General features: G+C 43.8%; 1 protein-coding gene across 15 annotated transcripts in view; it reads right to left on the bottom strand.

The window, feature by feature from the left end:
* Positions 1 to 300: 300 nt before the first annotated feature.
* Positions 301 to 16,770, bottom strand: part of AFF3 (ALF transcription elongation factor 3) — a 685,346-nt gene continuing 668,876 nt past the window's right edge. For 8 of the 15 annotated variants that reach the window (XM_049856165.1, XM_049856163.1, XM_049856153.1 and 5 more), the window contains 3 exons: positions 12,910 to 12,959; positions 12,539 to 12,762; positions 301 to 9,590 (listed from right to left, as the gene is read on the bottom strand). In XM_049856165.1, coding sequence (XP_049712122.1) covers positions 9,469 to 9,590; positions 12,539 to 12,762; positions 12,910 to 12,959 — 396 coding nt within the window. In that variant the 3' untranslated portion in view covers positions 301 to 9,468. The remainder of the gene's footprint in view (positions 9,591 to 12,538; positions 12,763 to 12,909; positions 12,960 to 16,770) is intronic. The other 7 variants (XM_049856158.1, XM_049856156.1, XM_049856152.1 and 4 more) reach the window with 2 other exon arrangements.

Genomic DNA, 16,770 nt, shown 5'->3' with positions numbered 1-16,770 from the left:
GAGCATTCTCAGATTGATACTCATTTCTTTAAAACGCTGTCTTTCGTTCTAGCAGTTGAGATGGATTCACACTTTTGTAGAGGAAAAGAGTTTAGCTTATGACTAGTTGGTTATGTTTATAACAAAATATGGAAACACGAGAAAAAACAACGTATTACTCGGAAACGAATTCAAGAAAGAGACAGTGGGACATTTCTGAGACAGTGATGTTGATCTCAAGGTTTATTAAGACCTTAAAAAAGTAATCTCACTGTGATGAATTAATATTTACCTTTAAATATAAAAGTGCTTATTCTCACAAACCCTTAAGGCTTATTCTGTTACAGTCTAGTAGGGTGTTTCCCCATTCCAGAAACTGTGCTGGGTGGGTTTCATAGGAATTATAGAGGCAGCAAAATCTCCAAACAGGAAAACAAGTAGTCGATGATTCCATCATCTTTGTACACGTAAATTTTACCCTCAGACAAAATTCCACCATCCCCTCAAACAAATCCTTAGTATCTGATGTACTCTCCACTCCTCCCCTAACATCTTCCCAAAACAATTCACGGTTGAATTAGTCACAGTTGGCATGTGGAGTTCTGTCTATCTGCAGTCTATCTCTTATTCTTATACAAGATAGAGAAGGAAGCGAAAGGGGACCAGCACTGCACTTCCCTGAGCAGGTATGAGCACCCGTGAGGGTGAGGCACACTGGGTTCCAGCCTCGAAGACCTGGTAGATGACCTGGGAGATGAGAGCCCTCTACGGGAGTAAGAGAGCTGAGTGCTTAGTGGAGAGCCATTGGAACGTCCTTGGAAAAAGGGTTCATGAGTTTTGAGAAGGAAAGCTGGAGGAAGGGATCCTCAGTGAAGTCACCGGTCTTTATTAATTTTCTTGGGTTAAGATTTTCATTGCATATTTAAATATACTGATATTGTTAGGTGCCATTGAGTAGGTTCCGATTCATAGTGACCCTACGGGACAGAGTAGAACTGCCCCATAGGGTTTCCAAAGAGCTGCTGGTGGATTCGAACCGCTGACCTTTTGGTTAGCAGCTGAGCTCTTAATCACTGTACCACCAGGGCGCCAAATATACTGATAAGAGCACACAGCGTCATCAGTGGTAGTGTTAATAATTTCGATGCTTAATAGAACCAGTCCAACTACTTCGATTAAAATAGTGCCTGTTTGCACAGCTTCTGGACTTTGACCATAACCATCTGAATGCGTTAACAAGAAGCCCAAAATGAATATCATATAACAAAAACGAACTTAACCTATTTTGATACAGAATAACTAGACAACAAAAAACAAAAAACAGAACAAAACGACACTGGTAGCAGGCCTCATAAACACAGCACTTCGCTCAATCCTACAGTATGTACATTTTTATAGCATAAATTGCCATACAGAGTTGTCCTACTTAAAATACTTTTCAATTCATGAGATAATCCTAAAACCACTTCCTGTAAGAGGAGAAGGAGAAGGCCCTACAATTTGCCTTGGTGGCAGCTAAAACTGGATCAGAGGAAAATCCTGGTGGGAGATAAGCAGGGTCCTGAGTCGCTGGCAGCCTTCCGAAGACCAAGGTGCAGACTCTGAAATGGTGCTGGACGGGAGTTACCAGGCCTTTGATGTTGGATGTTGAGTTGAAGTCGCCAGCTTCATGAATAAACATCCAAGATGATACAGAGTAATAGGAACGGCGGGATTTTAAGTACCTGCACTGATTGATGCTAACTACCTGGAAGTGACTTTAAACTTGACCCCACAGAACCACAGGACGAGGCCCTATGACACCATGACACCGTGCCAGGAGCATTGGTTTCTTTCACATCCTGCCTGAGAAAAAGTGAAATCCAAGCGTTGAGCTGGATGGAGTCTTCCCTCCTCATTCTAATGGGCCTCATGCTGCCCCTGCAGAAATGTTACCTAAATACCAGGGTCTTTTGCTCCGGTGTGGGTTGAAATCTGGCTGGATGTCTCACGATCTCTGGCTATCGCTCCTTGTCAACAGAGAACGATCAGGAAAGCGATTCACAGTGAGTGTGAAAAGAAAGGGTTCTTTTGAATGAGTATTTCACAATTATTTTGATTAAAGGCCAAAGCACTGGCTTTGGGGACACAAGGAATCCTGACTGACCCTGCGTCTAAATAACGCAAATATTAGATGAAGCCTAAACATGTCAGTACATCACTTAGGGCTTGATCTCAGTGGTCTAAAACAGCCACATCGTTGTTTGAATTTTTGGTCTTTGGGGGTTTAGGGCTAGAATGTTGAGTCTCTGGATGGGCGTTACAGAAGTCACTGAGTTCTTACATTAATTTTCCTCACTTCTGATACACTGGCTAAAGTTTATTCTACAATTAAGTGATCAGGTTGAGGCAACCACCTAACCCACTAGAGAAAAAATTCATCCATTTTCTCAAGAGAGGTTTCCTCTTTCCCGAAGCTCATGATCTACCCAAGTCCCTGATGGCAGATCTCCTTTCTCAGGGACAAACCTCCCAGAGCAGCTGGCCTCCACCTCCCCCCACCCCACCCACACACACACAAATTATCATCAGAAGCACAAGGTTCACAAGAAGAAAACTCAGCCTCATGGCGTTCAAAACTGCAGGCAGAAAGACCATGAGAGCTCAGGAAATGAGACTGTGGGTGGTCCTCTGGCTCTATGACGATGTCTAAAGCATGGAGTTCAGTAGGCAAGTTATTTTCTCATAGAAGATAGGAGACATTGGAAGCTTGGACTCAACGTTGCTTTTTCCTCTTTCCATATGCATATTCCTTGATTTCTTAAGTCCAAGGATGGAGAAGAAAGTGGAAGGTGGGATTATACTACCAAATGTGGGGGCAATTAGCAGCCTTGTTGCTCCTGGTGAGGATGGAACCCTGGCCTTTAGAGCTCTGCCTATAGTCAGGATGGACTCAAAGTAGTGACAGCCAAGGCGAGATGCTCCCTGGCCATCGTCTGCCCTTGCTGTCCCTGTCACCCTGCCCTCCCACGGAGGGGCCTGTGGCTGCCCTGCTCTTAGCTTCTTGGTCCTCCAGATCTTAGTCAGGGCTGGAGAAAGCACTGTTCCCCGCACTGCACACCTTTGCACCTTGGTACCTGCAAATGCAGTGTATTTCCTCTGCCACTGCTCTCACCCGTGAAGCTGAACCCAAGTTGAGTAGCTGGCAATTGAGAATCTCAAAATGCTTGCCCAAATCTGCTAATCCTCACACTCTCTTAGCAAGGTAGTCGGTGTTCTGAGTTACATTTCACGTACAGGAAACTGAGACATGGAGAGGAGCTTTATTCAAGGAACAGGTGAAGCAATGAAAAGAGGGGGAGTATTAGGGCACCCCAGTTATTTTCCTGGCTGCTCGTCCCCACCATCAATGAGTTCTTATTCAAAGCTTTGCTTCCTTAAGGCCTTCACTGTCTCTAATAACTCTTCTACCAAGAAGTCAAGGTACTAAATTGCATATATCGAACTTACAAAGAAAAAACACCAAAGGAACGCAAAATTGACACAGCTCGCAGAGAAGGACGTTTTGGGTTGAGCGGGAAGCCCTGGGAACTTCAGAGAATTGATACCCAGTTTGCAAATCACGTGAAGTGTTAATATTGCTTTTTCACCACACAAACAGGTCTCAGTGATACTTGCTGAAGCTACAGAAAGAAGCATCTACAACCAAGGATAAGTGTGTTATATGCTTCGCATCATTGGCATCTCAGCTACACAGCTATGCACGAGGCTTTATAATCGCTCATGCTGTAGGACTAAGGTAATAAATGAGGCTCAAAGGATGTCCTCAGGGAGCCCTGGTGGCGCAGTGGTTAAGAGTTTGGCTGCTAACCAAAAGGTCAGTCCTAGAGGGTTGCTATAAGTCGGAACCAACTTGATGGCACCTAACAACGACAGTGGACAGAACGCTGTTGAGTCCAGTAATGCACGTTCCTCTGTGTTAATGACTTTCTCTCTGCTATTTGGGCATCTAGAAATAAAGACCATAAATACTGGGGGAAAATCAGTTTTGTTTTATGAAAAACTGCAAAGGTGTTGGGGAACATTAAGGAAACTAGAGTATCATAATTATTTTTATAACCGAGGAGCACTGAGGTTTAGGAAGATCCTACTTTAATGCAATTTCACGTCATGTCTGGATATAAATATTTCTTCGTGAGCTTTTCCTATTTTAAAAAGGAGTCGAAAACAATTACTTCATTCAGTTTTTCAGGTCTTATCAATACTTCCTGATGCTTAAAGACAAACACTGATCCCTGCGATGACTCACAGCCAGTACCTTGTGCTCACCTCCCAGATTGATGGCTCTAAGAGGTGGGTTTTCAGGCTAACGCAGAGGGATTCAATCCCCTGATTCCCATTACTGCAAGAGCTGTGGGTCTAAACCCCTCGCAGCAGACCCAAATCCACCCCTGCTGCCCCAGAGTGCCAATTAAATAATAAAAACCCAAACTGCGGTTAGGTGTAATTAGTTTGAGAATGGAGTTTTATAATTTTCCTCATGCCAAACAAACAAGTGTCCCCCTGTCCCCCGATGACATATACAGAAGAATTCAGTGTGGACAAAGAGAACCCAAATCTCAAGGTGAACATTTCTTGTGCTATGAGGAAATAAATTCTGGTTCTAAATTGTTGAAAATGCAGTTTTTTTTTCATTGAAAAAAATGTTTTTCAAGACTCCATTTGATTCAGGTTTCAGCAAAAACGTATTACTTCTTAAAAATACGATTCTGTGTAGCTGGCAAAACTGCATACAGAAAGACAGTTCTTGAAAGACTGCTGGGTGTGTCTTAGCCCAAACTAGCTCAGAAAGGGCATCAGGCTCAGTGGTGCCTGGTGCAGGGGAGACACACCCCCTCTCCTGGCCACTTGTGGGTGAGGCGGCCTCCATGGTGACCTGGAGCCAGGGCCCTGCTATGTCCCTCCATGTGGTTGATGGGGACTCAGCTGAATTGCACGTCTGAATTGAATCCTCTCTGCATTTTCTCTCTAGACATGCATGAATGTGTAAGACGGTGCTGTGGGAAAAGAACAGGGGGTATTTGAATCTGAGGATAAAGTGAAGTCATAGTTTTTTGTTTTGCCGTCGTTTGCTTCTTTGTTTAGTTTAGGGAGAGAGGGAAGTGAAAAGTGTGGGAGAAGAGAGTAAAAATGAGGTTAACAAAAAAGCCACCCACATGGAGGGACATATGATGTCAAGCCACCGGCCTAATATCGGCATCTACCTCATTTCAGAATTCCCCGAATCAGCCAAATATTGCAAACATTATTGCATGTTGGCTTGAGTTGGAATGGACAGTACACATAAGTCAGGGAACTTGTTTCATCAAGAAATGTTGAGTAAAAAGGTAACCCACGGCTAGCTTGTTGAATAGGTGTCAACGTAGCCATCAACGTGAACTTCTCAAGCTTCCCGTTCAGCACTTTCTGGGACACTGATGTGTGTGTGTGTGTGTGTGTGTGCGCGCTGGGAAACTGGACAGACAAGGAGTAACTATAATTATAATGAAGAAGAACATGCTTCTTTTCCATGAAAAAAAAACCAGACTTAATGATAATCTGTGGGAAATACATAAAAAAAAAACAAAAAACAAAAAACTCGTGAACCAACATGGTTGCTTCTGAAGAGATGGTGAATTGGGAGCCCGGATACGGGTCTGAATGTATTTGATCATGAGGTGCCCTTGTAAGAACAGTCACAGAAAATAGTGGACATTTTTTACGTACAACTCCATCTCTCTCATTTACAACATAAATCATTTAATGTAACATTTGCAACCTTAGAAAGGCAGACATATTTAATCCAAGTCCGTTTATAAATTCCAATTCCGCATGGATTAAAAACTGCAGATAAATTAAGTCACAACAGGATCCTGTACATGCATTAAGGCTGGTGACTGCTGAGTCTCTGGGTATCTACAGACGGAGAAACCACACACAGATTACTGGGTCTGAAGAGTGTCTACATCGTTAAAAAAATCTTGCCTTTTTTTTTTTTTTTTTGGTGATACAGGTTTCAACAATAACTCTGGAAAACTGTGAAAAATGTTATTTAAAAATATATATGTATATACTACTGCACAGCTTCGAAGATGTGACTCATAAATAATGGTTGGCTGCACGGATAAGTTTTATAACAATTACTGCACACCCAAGGTGATATGAACACGCAGCGACTTACACTCCATATTAGGCACTAGAAATATCCTTCAGGCTTACTACAGTCTTATGTTCGCTGTATTGTACATATATATTTTTAAATGTATGCATTTATACAAACTGTGTATATCATGGGTGGGGTGTCAGAAATGTACACGTCACATCATATATTACACGTATCATTGTTGTACACCGCATGATCGGTTTTAGTGCAGCAAGTCTCACTGCATTGTATTCCATGTGTGCCAGCTGGTACACAATTTATCAGCTCTTCAAATGACCTTTCCAGTACACTCCTCTTTAGAGAGTGGGTCTGAGTTTTCCGTTTGCAATTTGAAATTTTCCAGAAATATTTGTTTTAACCAAACCTCTCTCTCCAGGCATAACTCTGCGTATGAGTCTGATCTGTGTAGCAATAACCAATGCCAAAATTCTGATCTGTAATATAGTGGGGTAACTCTCCTTCCCCAGCCAATTCTAGCATTGTGACAAAGGGAGACATCCATTCCAGTCATGGAAGGACAAGGTCAGTTAAGGTCATGTGGAACTTCTGAGGAAAGAATATGTCTTCACATAGAAAGAAACGATAATAAAAGTGACAGGTTTCAAGGGAAACATCTTTGGAAGGATAGACATCAAACTGCAAGCAGAGGTTGTCTATCTAGGGGGATGGGACCACCGGGGACTTACACTTTCTACTTTATACATTTCTGTATTGTTTGAATCTCTACAATGAGCCTGTTTCTTTTATAATCAGAAAACACAAGGAAGATGTTTCTACTTTGAACAAAACTAAACGAAAGGGGCAAGTTATGATTGACTTTCACGAGCAGCAATCAGAAGGCGGTTCCTTGCCAAAATCACCTGTATTAAAACCTAGCAAAAACTTCTGTCCCCACCCGTTCCACAGATGAAGCCAGAGATGGTGACAGGTGATAGGAAGCCAGGGGTGGTGACAAGATGCTCTGATCATCCCCCCAAATGTCCAGTTTCAAGAAGCTTGGTTGGGAAACACCAACAACAAAACACTGCTGGGACAGTTGGCCGAGACCACCATGTGTTTAAGTGGGTGTCGTAGGTAAGCACGCCACATAGATGCTAAAACAAAGCCTTCGACTTTAACGATGGGCAAGACCAAAACAGCACCCAGGGATGCGTGACGGACCCCGAGGTCACTCCTTGATGAGAGTTTGAATACATCATCATCAGATTTCACCAAGTAAACAGAACTAAGCCTCAGTCCTTCAAAAAAAAAAAATTTAAAAGAATTTGATTCAAATTTCTAAAATAGGAATGGATTATGAAATCCATCAACAACTAGTGAAAGCACCTCAGTTGGATAAATATAAACTAGAAAACTGCTAGTATTTCCAGAATTCTTGAAGGCCAAAGCCAAATGCAGATTTAACAAGCGCTTCACTTGCTCATTTTAAAACAAACTAGTTTGGTCATTTGCAGTTCTGAGTCAGTGCTTAGCGTTAGGGGATTACAGCAATCTCATTGTTCGCACCTCGAGATCAGGCTGACAAAGTGTGAACACTGCAACCAGACCAAAAGAACATCAGACAGAATGTGCACCAACACCTGTTATGAATACCTTGTGCCACGATCACCTTGAAAACGGGATAGCCCCACATATCGCACCGCCTGTCTTTTCAGACCGTCCTGATGCAATTTTGTCAAGTGAGAGGCCTCGAGGGCATTCCTATTATTATTTTTAAGGTGTGACAAGGTAAATTTTCTTTTTTAGGAGTTTTTTTGCCTTCTCAATATTCTCATATCCACACATATTTAGCAAAGAGACTAAATCTAGGACATGACACGACACTAGAAATAAGTTTCAGACAGAAACTAAAAAAATGAAAATGTAAGGTTCAGGAAAAGAAAAGAGCCAAGGACAAGAAGTAAACACATCGGATGTACAGGATTTACTCAGGATGCTCGGGTCGTTGCTGCCCCAGACAGAATTGGGACCAGTGCGGGGAACAGTGCTGCCCTGTGCCGTAAGCAGCTTGGGAATCAAAGCCGGAAAAATCAATCAAAATGCACAAAGGGCCGGCAAGGGCACCCCCCGCGTGAAGAGTGAGAACATTGCACAGTAATATGATGGCAAACAGTTCTCAGCCTGATAAGCAATGGGCACTGACTCTTAGTGAAGGGACATTTTAGGCAATGTCCTAATTTGGCCAAGGAAACTTGTGAGAAAACTACTGTGGAAAGAAAACCAAAACCAAAAACCAAACCTGCTGCCGTCAAGTCGATTCCGACTCATAGCGACCCTACAGGACAGGGTAGAACTGCCTAATAGAGTTTTCAAGGAGCACCTGGTGGATTCGGACTGCCAACCTTTTGGTTAGCAGCCGTAGCTCTTAACTGCTATGCCACCAGGGTTTCCGTGGAAAGAAAAGACTTGAAAAATGTTGGCCGACAAATGCCACATGGCTCTAATGCCACTGCGTCATGGGGGCAGGAAGAAGAAACTGGCTGGGTCTGTGGTCACGTATGCAAACGATTTCAATTTTTAACTGAGCTCCAAAACACAATCATCCCTTGAGTGTTTGTTAACTTTCAGAGACACCGGTTTTTACCAACTCTTAGTGCCATTTTCACGCTAATCTGGGGGTGGGTCAGGCAAGGCTTGTGGGAATGGATCCATTTGCTTGTTATGTATTTAGTTGATAACCAAGTTGGATGGAATGGGGGGGGTATTAGAAGGAGGACAGGGTATTTGATAACATGCAACCTATTAAACTCCTGGCACAAAAATAACTGACTTATTTCCATTATTCAATTATCCATTAATACACACCAATCAAAAACATAATTGGGAAATAGTATATTAATACTGAAAGAGATCAATAGTCTAAAAGCTAGGTTCTTCTTAACTGGCAGTCAAGCTTTTGGTGTGCTGTATTACACCTGGTTAACCAACTCACGAGATTTTCGTTGAATTTTCTAACAAGTCATGGTTTAGCATTGGAATAGAAAATGTGTGTGTGTGATTTTGTGTGTGTGTGTGTAACTCTTCTAACCAGAAACCTCCGATCACTTTGTCTAGTTTAAGATTATGGAAACCAGACAAAGGAAACATGTCCTGAAGAGCTGCATATCTTGAATGTACATAAACAGGCAGCTTCTTATACACCCACACATACAAACACACGTGCTCTGGGGGAAAGGCCATCGTTTGATGCTGAGGAAACATTCGCCGCAGTTGGACAAATGCTGTGGCTGGGAATTTCAGAGGTACAGTGTCCAGTAACATTGAGCTGTCCATGGAGATGAGAGCGCAATCTGGCAGGGGTGAGGTCCCTACGACAGGTGGGTGCTGTTCCGTAGCCAGTGCAGGCCCTGCTGGGAGTACTGGACCAGGTGTTCCATGCTGCTGTGCAGGGTGACAGGCCCCATCAGCAGATCCAGGTCGTTGAAGAATTCTAGAGGACAGAGAGAGGTGTTAGAGTGGCCCGTATGCTAATTACACTACCTTGAGCGACTGACTAGAGAACAAATTCCACCCGTGGCTTCTATCTAATCAAGCATTCTCTGTCCCACTGTGTGGCTTCAGAATCAAATTGCAAAAATGAAACCCAAAGGTGGCCAACTCATTCTATATACAAATAAATCATTCTATCGGCCATTTCCAATTTAAATAGCATTTACTTAAATGAAGCCTGGTGGTGCAGTAGTTAAGAGCTACGGCTGCTAACCAAAAGGTCTTCAGTTTGAATCCATCAGCCGGTCCTTGGAAACCCTATGGGGCAGTTCTACTCTGTCCTTAGGGTCTCTATGAGTTGGAATCGACTTGATGGCAATTGGCTTTTGATGAGTCAGAATCGACTCGAGGGTACTGGGTCTGGGTACCAAATGGCAAAGAAAATCGATTTCCTCAGATGTCATTGTCCCAGTGCAGGGGAGCTTCCCACCCTGAGTGCGGAATGCGGCTCTGTCATCCGGTAAGCTGTAATCAAGTGCAGCCACGTACGGAGCCCCTGGAATGAGCCCAAGTGGGGAGGCTCCAGGTTCCTGGGGCAAATCAGAGATGGATCCTGAAACATCTCCACTGTCGTCACCTTCTAGTCTCTGGGCACTGTCTGGGTTTCCTGGTGGGCATGCTGACCTTCCAATAACCATTTATTACACACGGCAAGACACTCCTGGGTGCAGAGGGGTAGTGGGAGGGTAAGATACAAAGATCCCAGTTCAATGGCTGACGGGAACGCACTCTCGACTGCAGCAATCTGGTTGCTGTGCTGTCAAGATGTATCACTGAGAAATGGTCCTTGAAAGTAAGTGTCTGGGAGAGGGCTTTCAAAGGTGCTCCTAGGAAATGTCAAACAAAGTCCTGCTGGGAAGGGAGGGGAAGAGTCAGGAATACTCCAAGTTCCAGGTGCCATGGCAGGAATCCAGGAACAGAACAGGAGAAGCGGAGCAGGCCTGGGGAGAGCAATGCTGAATTTGCCCTCGACATGTGACACTGAGACCTTGGGCAGCGGGCAGCTGACAGCTGGCAGTGCAGCCTGGAGCCAGACCTGCTCAGTGTCTCCCAAGCTGGCCGCGTACATTTTAATACATTTGTCCCTTCTGTTTCATCTACGTGTGACACCACTCTACTTATTTTAGCCGTTCAATTGCTATTTACTCTTCAAAGCCTTGTGTAATGCCAGCTTATTTGGCAGACCCCGCCTAGTGGCCTCGGTCCCCTGGCATCTGACTTCCCTGGAATTCCTGTTAGACTCAGAGTGCGCGCAAGCTCTCTGTTGCATATTATGTACTATCTGTTGCTATTAACAACCCGTGTACTCAGGGTTCGTCTGCCTATTGGTGCCGTAATTCCTTATCTCACTGTAGGCTCCCTAATACCCTCAGAGGTTTCTGCTGTGATGGGGATGTAATTTGCTTTTAATAGTCAGAAAGTAAATGCACTTATTGCTGGAGGGAAAATAGTAAACTGGTATAATGCTTCCGGAGAAAACAATATGTATCAAAAGTCTTAAAAGAATCTGCACCCTTTGACCCCAAAATTCTACCTCTACAACACCCTTCTAAGAAAATAGTCAGAAATGTGAATAGTGGTTTATAAAGGATAATTACTGCAATGTTATCTGTAATAGTAGAAGAAAATTGGAAGTAACTTAAATGTCCAAAAACAGGGGAATGGTTTGAGAACTCAGGATATTTTATGGTGATAGAATAATTACACGACCACTTATGATAATATTATAGAGGGCTACAATGGAATAACATCGTAGACGCTGTCTGTGAACTAGTTAGTGACATGAGAAAATGCCTGAGATCACGCTGAATGAAAAAAGCCGGGATAGAAAACTCTACCTGCAGTGTGATCTTAATTTGGTAAAACTAATGTATTCAGACAAGAAAGACCAGAAGAAGCTTCTGTAGACTGTTCACAGTGGTTATTTCTTGGTGATGAGGTTACTGATGATTTAAAATCTTTGTCTTTATATTTTTCTGTACTTGACAAATTTACCACAATAAGCATATGCATTACCTTTATAATCAGTAAAAACAAACATTATTTAAAAAGAAATATAGCTTACTGCTGCAGGTAAAGCTCTCTTTCCAGGTGCACGCAGCTAACACTTAGACTCATTTACTTATTCATTTGATGTTTCAGAGTACCAGCTATGTCTAGGCACCACGTCAGGTCTTAGGAATACAACAATAAATAAAATATAACCCCTACCTTCAAGGAGCGCACTGTTTAGAGGGAAAATATATAGGTGTATATCTGTATCTATTTAGTTTTATCTATAAAAAGCCCATTGCTGTCAAGTCAATTCTGACTCATGGTGACCCCATCTGTGTCAGAGTAGAACTGCACTCCCCAGGGTTTTCAGTGGCTGCAATCTTAACCGAAGTAAATCACCGGGTCTTTTACTCATGATGTGGCTGGGTGGAGCCCCGGTGGCGCACTGATTAAGAGCTCGGCTGCTAACCAAAAGATCGGCAGTTCAAATCTACCAGCTCTCCTTGGAAACCCTATGGGGCAGTTCTATTCTGTCCTGTAGGGTGGCTATGAATCGGAATCAACATGATGGCAACAGGTTTGGTTTTTCCAGTGGGTGGCTGGGTGGATTCGAAGTGTCAACCTTTCGGTTAGTACCCGAGCACAGACTGTTTGCAGCACCCAGGGACCTATGTCTATATCATCTTTATCTATACGGATCTCACATAGAGCGCCACAGTAAGGATAAAAGTAAGTAAAGCCACAGGAGGTCCCGAGTGAGAGAGAGGCCAGGGAAGCTTCACACAGGAGGTGACCACTACTGCTACTCTTCTCAGACACAACGATGGCCAGCGGCCAGGCTTTCTCCCAGAGCCGTGTCTCGCCATGCTCGCCGCTCCCCGGTGGCACACACACCTCTGTTCTCCTTGGCCAGGTTGTCGGCCATCTCCCAGTAGTCGTAACTGTGGAGGATGCTGTTGGTGATGCTGACGTGATTGGCTGCCATCTGATGGATACGCTGGGGTATGCTGACGATGGGTGACGGGGACAGGGCGCTGCTGGTGGAGAGGCTCCCCTGGGATCCCACGGAGCTGGTGGGAGAGGGGTTGGGAGATATGGGGGATGGGGTCCCAGTGCTCCTGGAAGGGGGGAGCGCAGAAAAACAAGAGTAGAGAGGTTGGCACCAGGCAAGGTGGGCAGCCCCTCGGCACGGAAGCAAAGCATCGCGTCGCCCAGCGTCATGCAGGGTCCCACTTACTGCGTTGACCTTGGAGAAGGGAACTTACTTTCCACTGGCCCCCCACGGAGATGGGGCCTGGGCAGCTTTGGAAGAGTTCTGCAGGAAAGGAAAACATCGCCCATGAGTGCCATCTGCTCAAGGCCCAAGGACCGACAATAACACGCTCTCAGGTGACTTGCAGACATTGCAAATAAGATGCGGGTCCGCAGGAACTGGGCCAGGGAAGTTACAGTTATTGGGCTGTCTGCTCTCTCCCCCACAGCAGGCTAAACTGAAGGGCTCGCCCCACACCCTTGGTTTTTATATACTAAAATAAATCGTAGTCCCCATCTGGTCTAATTTTTCGATCTTAAACTAGGCTGATTCTTCTGAAAGGAAAAAGGAACGGGAACCCTCTCTCTGCCGGCCTTATATATTTACTGTAGGACATATTCGCAGAAGTCTTTGACACACATTTCATGCCTGGGAATACCAAGTTCTATTGTTTTTAACTTACGAAGTTTAAACATATTTTTCTTATAGGAAGTTGCTCTTGAATATTTTGGAAAAAAAAAAAAGATTTAAACACATTGCCTTAACAGAATATTTAAACATTCTTAATCTGGCTGAGGAGGTTATGTTGTGTGAGCCAGATGTTTCCACCAGGTGTTTAAAAGTTTTGCGTTTCCCAAGGTTGCTGGAGAGCCTCTCTGACAGCCCAATAATGCTTTTTTAGACAGAAGTCTAAAGGATTGTTATAGAAACAAACAAACAAAACAGGGAAAAAACCAGTCTTTGTGATGCAGATGCGAACGTTCCCTTCCAGAGACAAAAAGCAGCCTCAGCTTGCTTCCCCCGGGACCAAGTCTTTCTTTTGATTAACAAGCACTTTATGAGGTGGCAACTGATTTCTTCTGTTTTTAATGGGAGTGTTATGCAAAATGGTAAGAAACAGCTGGCCCCGTCAGGACTCAGGCGGTCCAGCCACTTCAGTGTGTAAATACAAGGAAAGAGTTGCAAACTGTGCCAACTTTTACTGAGGTCAGGGGATGGAATGATTCCAGAAACCCTTCCTAACGGGTGAGCTGTTCTTCCCTTTCCTGGCTGCAGGCTACTGACCCTCTCCTCCATCTGGAACCACCCCACTGATCAGCCTGCTGCCACAGCTTCGTGAACTGGCTCTACAAATGTGACCTCTATCGTGGGTGCCTGTGTACAAGAAGAGCACTAAGAAGGGGCAGGGAGAGGGGAGTTGGGGTTCTGGAAACAGTCCAGAAAAGGGTGATGAAGGGAGAGAGAAGTCTTCAGGCCTCTTCCCCTACCAGTAAGCTCCGTGACTATAAAGAGACATAGGCACAATGAAGTTCCTGCTTCAGAGAAAACTCTGTACTGCTAAAACCCATGGTCGGTAACCAAACTGTTGTTGGTACCTGCAGGTTTCAGAGTCTCTGAGCTTTCAGCACCGTTTAAACAGGCTTTGCTTTAGGGTTAATCATTGTTGTTGAGTCAGTACAAACTCATAGGGACCCTATAGCGCAGGGGTTAAGAGCTACGGCTGCTAACCAAAAGGTTGGCAGTTCAAATCCACCAGCCACTCCTTGGAAACCCTATGGGGCAGTTCCACTCTGTTCTATAGGGTTGCCATGAGTCGGAATCGACCCAATGGTAACGGGTTTTTTTTTTTTTTTTTTTTGGCTTAGGGGTAACAGATCACAACTCCTGGAGGAGACATTCTTGTTAGCTAGGCTGTGTCCTCTCCCTGCTCTGTGCATACTCATGGACTGACTGCATATGTGCTTCAAGAAATTCTCGATCCCTTAAAAGTTCTGTTGTGAATTTCAAATTCTCATGGAATCCAGACCTTCTGGAACCATGGAGGCTGGATGAACCACCGATACTACTGCCCTGAGATAATCTTTAAACCTTAAGTCAAAAATATCCCAGTCTTCTTTGAACCAAACAATAGTTGAGCTTATTTGGTAAAGAATGTCTGCCTTGAGCATTGTATTCTTTGAAGGAACTGTCTACATGGTTTAAAATCGACAGCATCAACTCAAAAGGTTAGACAGAAAGCTTGGGGCCAGTGAGTTTAGGTTAACGAGGGAGGAACAATTTGGAAAAGGAGGGTGAGAATGCCTGCATGACTTGAAGAATGTAATTAGTGTCACTGAATCGTACATGCAGAAATTGTTGAATTGGTTATGGTTTACTGTGTATATTTTCAACAACAAAATTTAAAAAACAGATGGGAGGTGAAAAAAGAAACTTCTGTTGTAATTCCTTGTGGCTTAAAGAATTCAACTGTCTTCTCTATTCAAGCATTTTTTTCTTGACTCTAATAACTCTCCTTAGTATTAGCTCTTGTTGTTGTTAGGTGCTCTCGAGTCGGTTCCGGATCATAGCGACCCTATGCACAACAGAACGAAACACTGCCAGGTCCTGAGCCATCCTTACAATCGTTGTTATGCTTGAGCGCGCTGTTGCAGCCACTGTGTCAACACACCTCATTGAGGGTCTTCCTCTTTTCCGCTGACCCTGTACTGTGCCAAGCATGATGTCCTTCTCTAGGGACTGATCCCTCCTGACAACATGTCCAAAGTATGTAAGATGCAGTCTCGCCATCCTTGCCTCTAAGGAGCATTCTGGCTGTATTTCTTCTAAGACAGATTTGTTCGTTCTTTTGGCAGTCCATGGTATATTCAATATTCGTAAATTCTTCTTCGGTCTTCCTTATTCATTGTCCAGCTTTCACACGCATATGATGCGACTGAAAATTCCGTGGCTTGGGTCAGGCGCACCTTAGTCTTCAGGGTGACATCTTTTCTCTTCGACACTTTGAAGAGGTCCTTTGCAGCAGATTTACCCAATGCAATGCGTCTTTTGATTTCTTGACTGCTGCTTCCATGGCTGTTGATTGTGGATCCAAGTAAAATGAAATCCTTGACAACGTTAATCTTTTCTTCGTTTATCATGATGTTGCTCATTGGTCCAGTTGTAAGGATTTTTTGTTTTCTTTATGTTGAGGTGCAATCCATACTGAAGGCTGTGGTCTTTGATCTTCATTAGTAAGTGCTTCAAGTCCTCTTCATTTTCAACAAGCAAGGTTGTGTCATCTGCATAATGCAGGTTCTTAATGAGTCTTCCTCCAATCCTGATGCCCCATTCTTCGTCACATAGTCCAGCTTCTCAGATTATTTGCTCAGCATACAGATTGAATAGGTATGGTGAAAGAATACAACCCTGATACACACCTTTCCTGACTTTAAACCGATCAGTATCCCCTTGTTCTGTCTGAAAAAAATGCCTCTTGATTTACGTAAAGGTTCCTCATGAGCACAATTAAGTGTTCTGGAATTCCCATTCTTCACAGTGTTATTCATAGTTTGTTATGATCCACACAGTCAAATGCCTTTGCGTAGTCAATAAAACATAGGTAAATATCCTTCTCGTATTCTCTGCTTTCAGCCAGGATCCATCTGACATCAGCAATGACATCCCTGATTCCACGTCCTCTTCTGAAACCGGCCTGAATTTCTGGCAGCTCCCTGTCAATACACTGCTGCAGCAGTTTTTGAATGATCTTCAGGAAAATTTTGCTTGCCTGTGATATTAATGATATTGTTCTATAATTTCCACATTCAGTTGGATCCCCTTTCTTGGGAATAGGCATAAATATGGATCTCTTCCAGACAGTTGGCCAGGAAGCTGTCTTCCATATTTCTTAGATTCTGAATTTCTGAAAATGTTGGATCTTGACCATAAGGGCTCAAAGTGCAGAGAAAGACTCAGTGCCAGTTCTTGTCATTAAGACACACAATGGCTGTGATGGTGAATTTTATATGTCAACTTGGCTAGGCTATGGTGCACAGCTGTTTGGTCAAAGACAAGTTACCATGAAGGTATTTATTTTGGTGATGTGATTAACATT

The sequence above is a fragment of the Elephas maximus genome, chromosome 17 (assembly GCF_024166365.1).
Source record: "Elephas maximus indicus isolate mEleMax1 chromosome 17, mEleMax1 primary haplotype, whole genome shotgun sequence".
Lineage (NCBI taxonomy): Eukaryota > Metazoa > Chordata > Mammalia > Proboscidea > Elephantidae > Elephas > Elephas maximus.
Note: the sequence above shows the minus strand (reverse complement) of the source record. Positions and strands in the feature narration are given on the sequence as shown.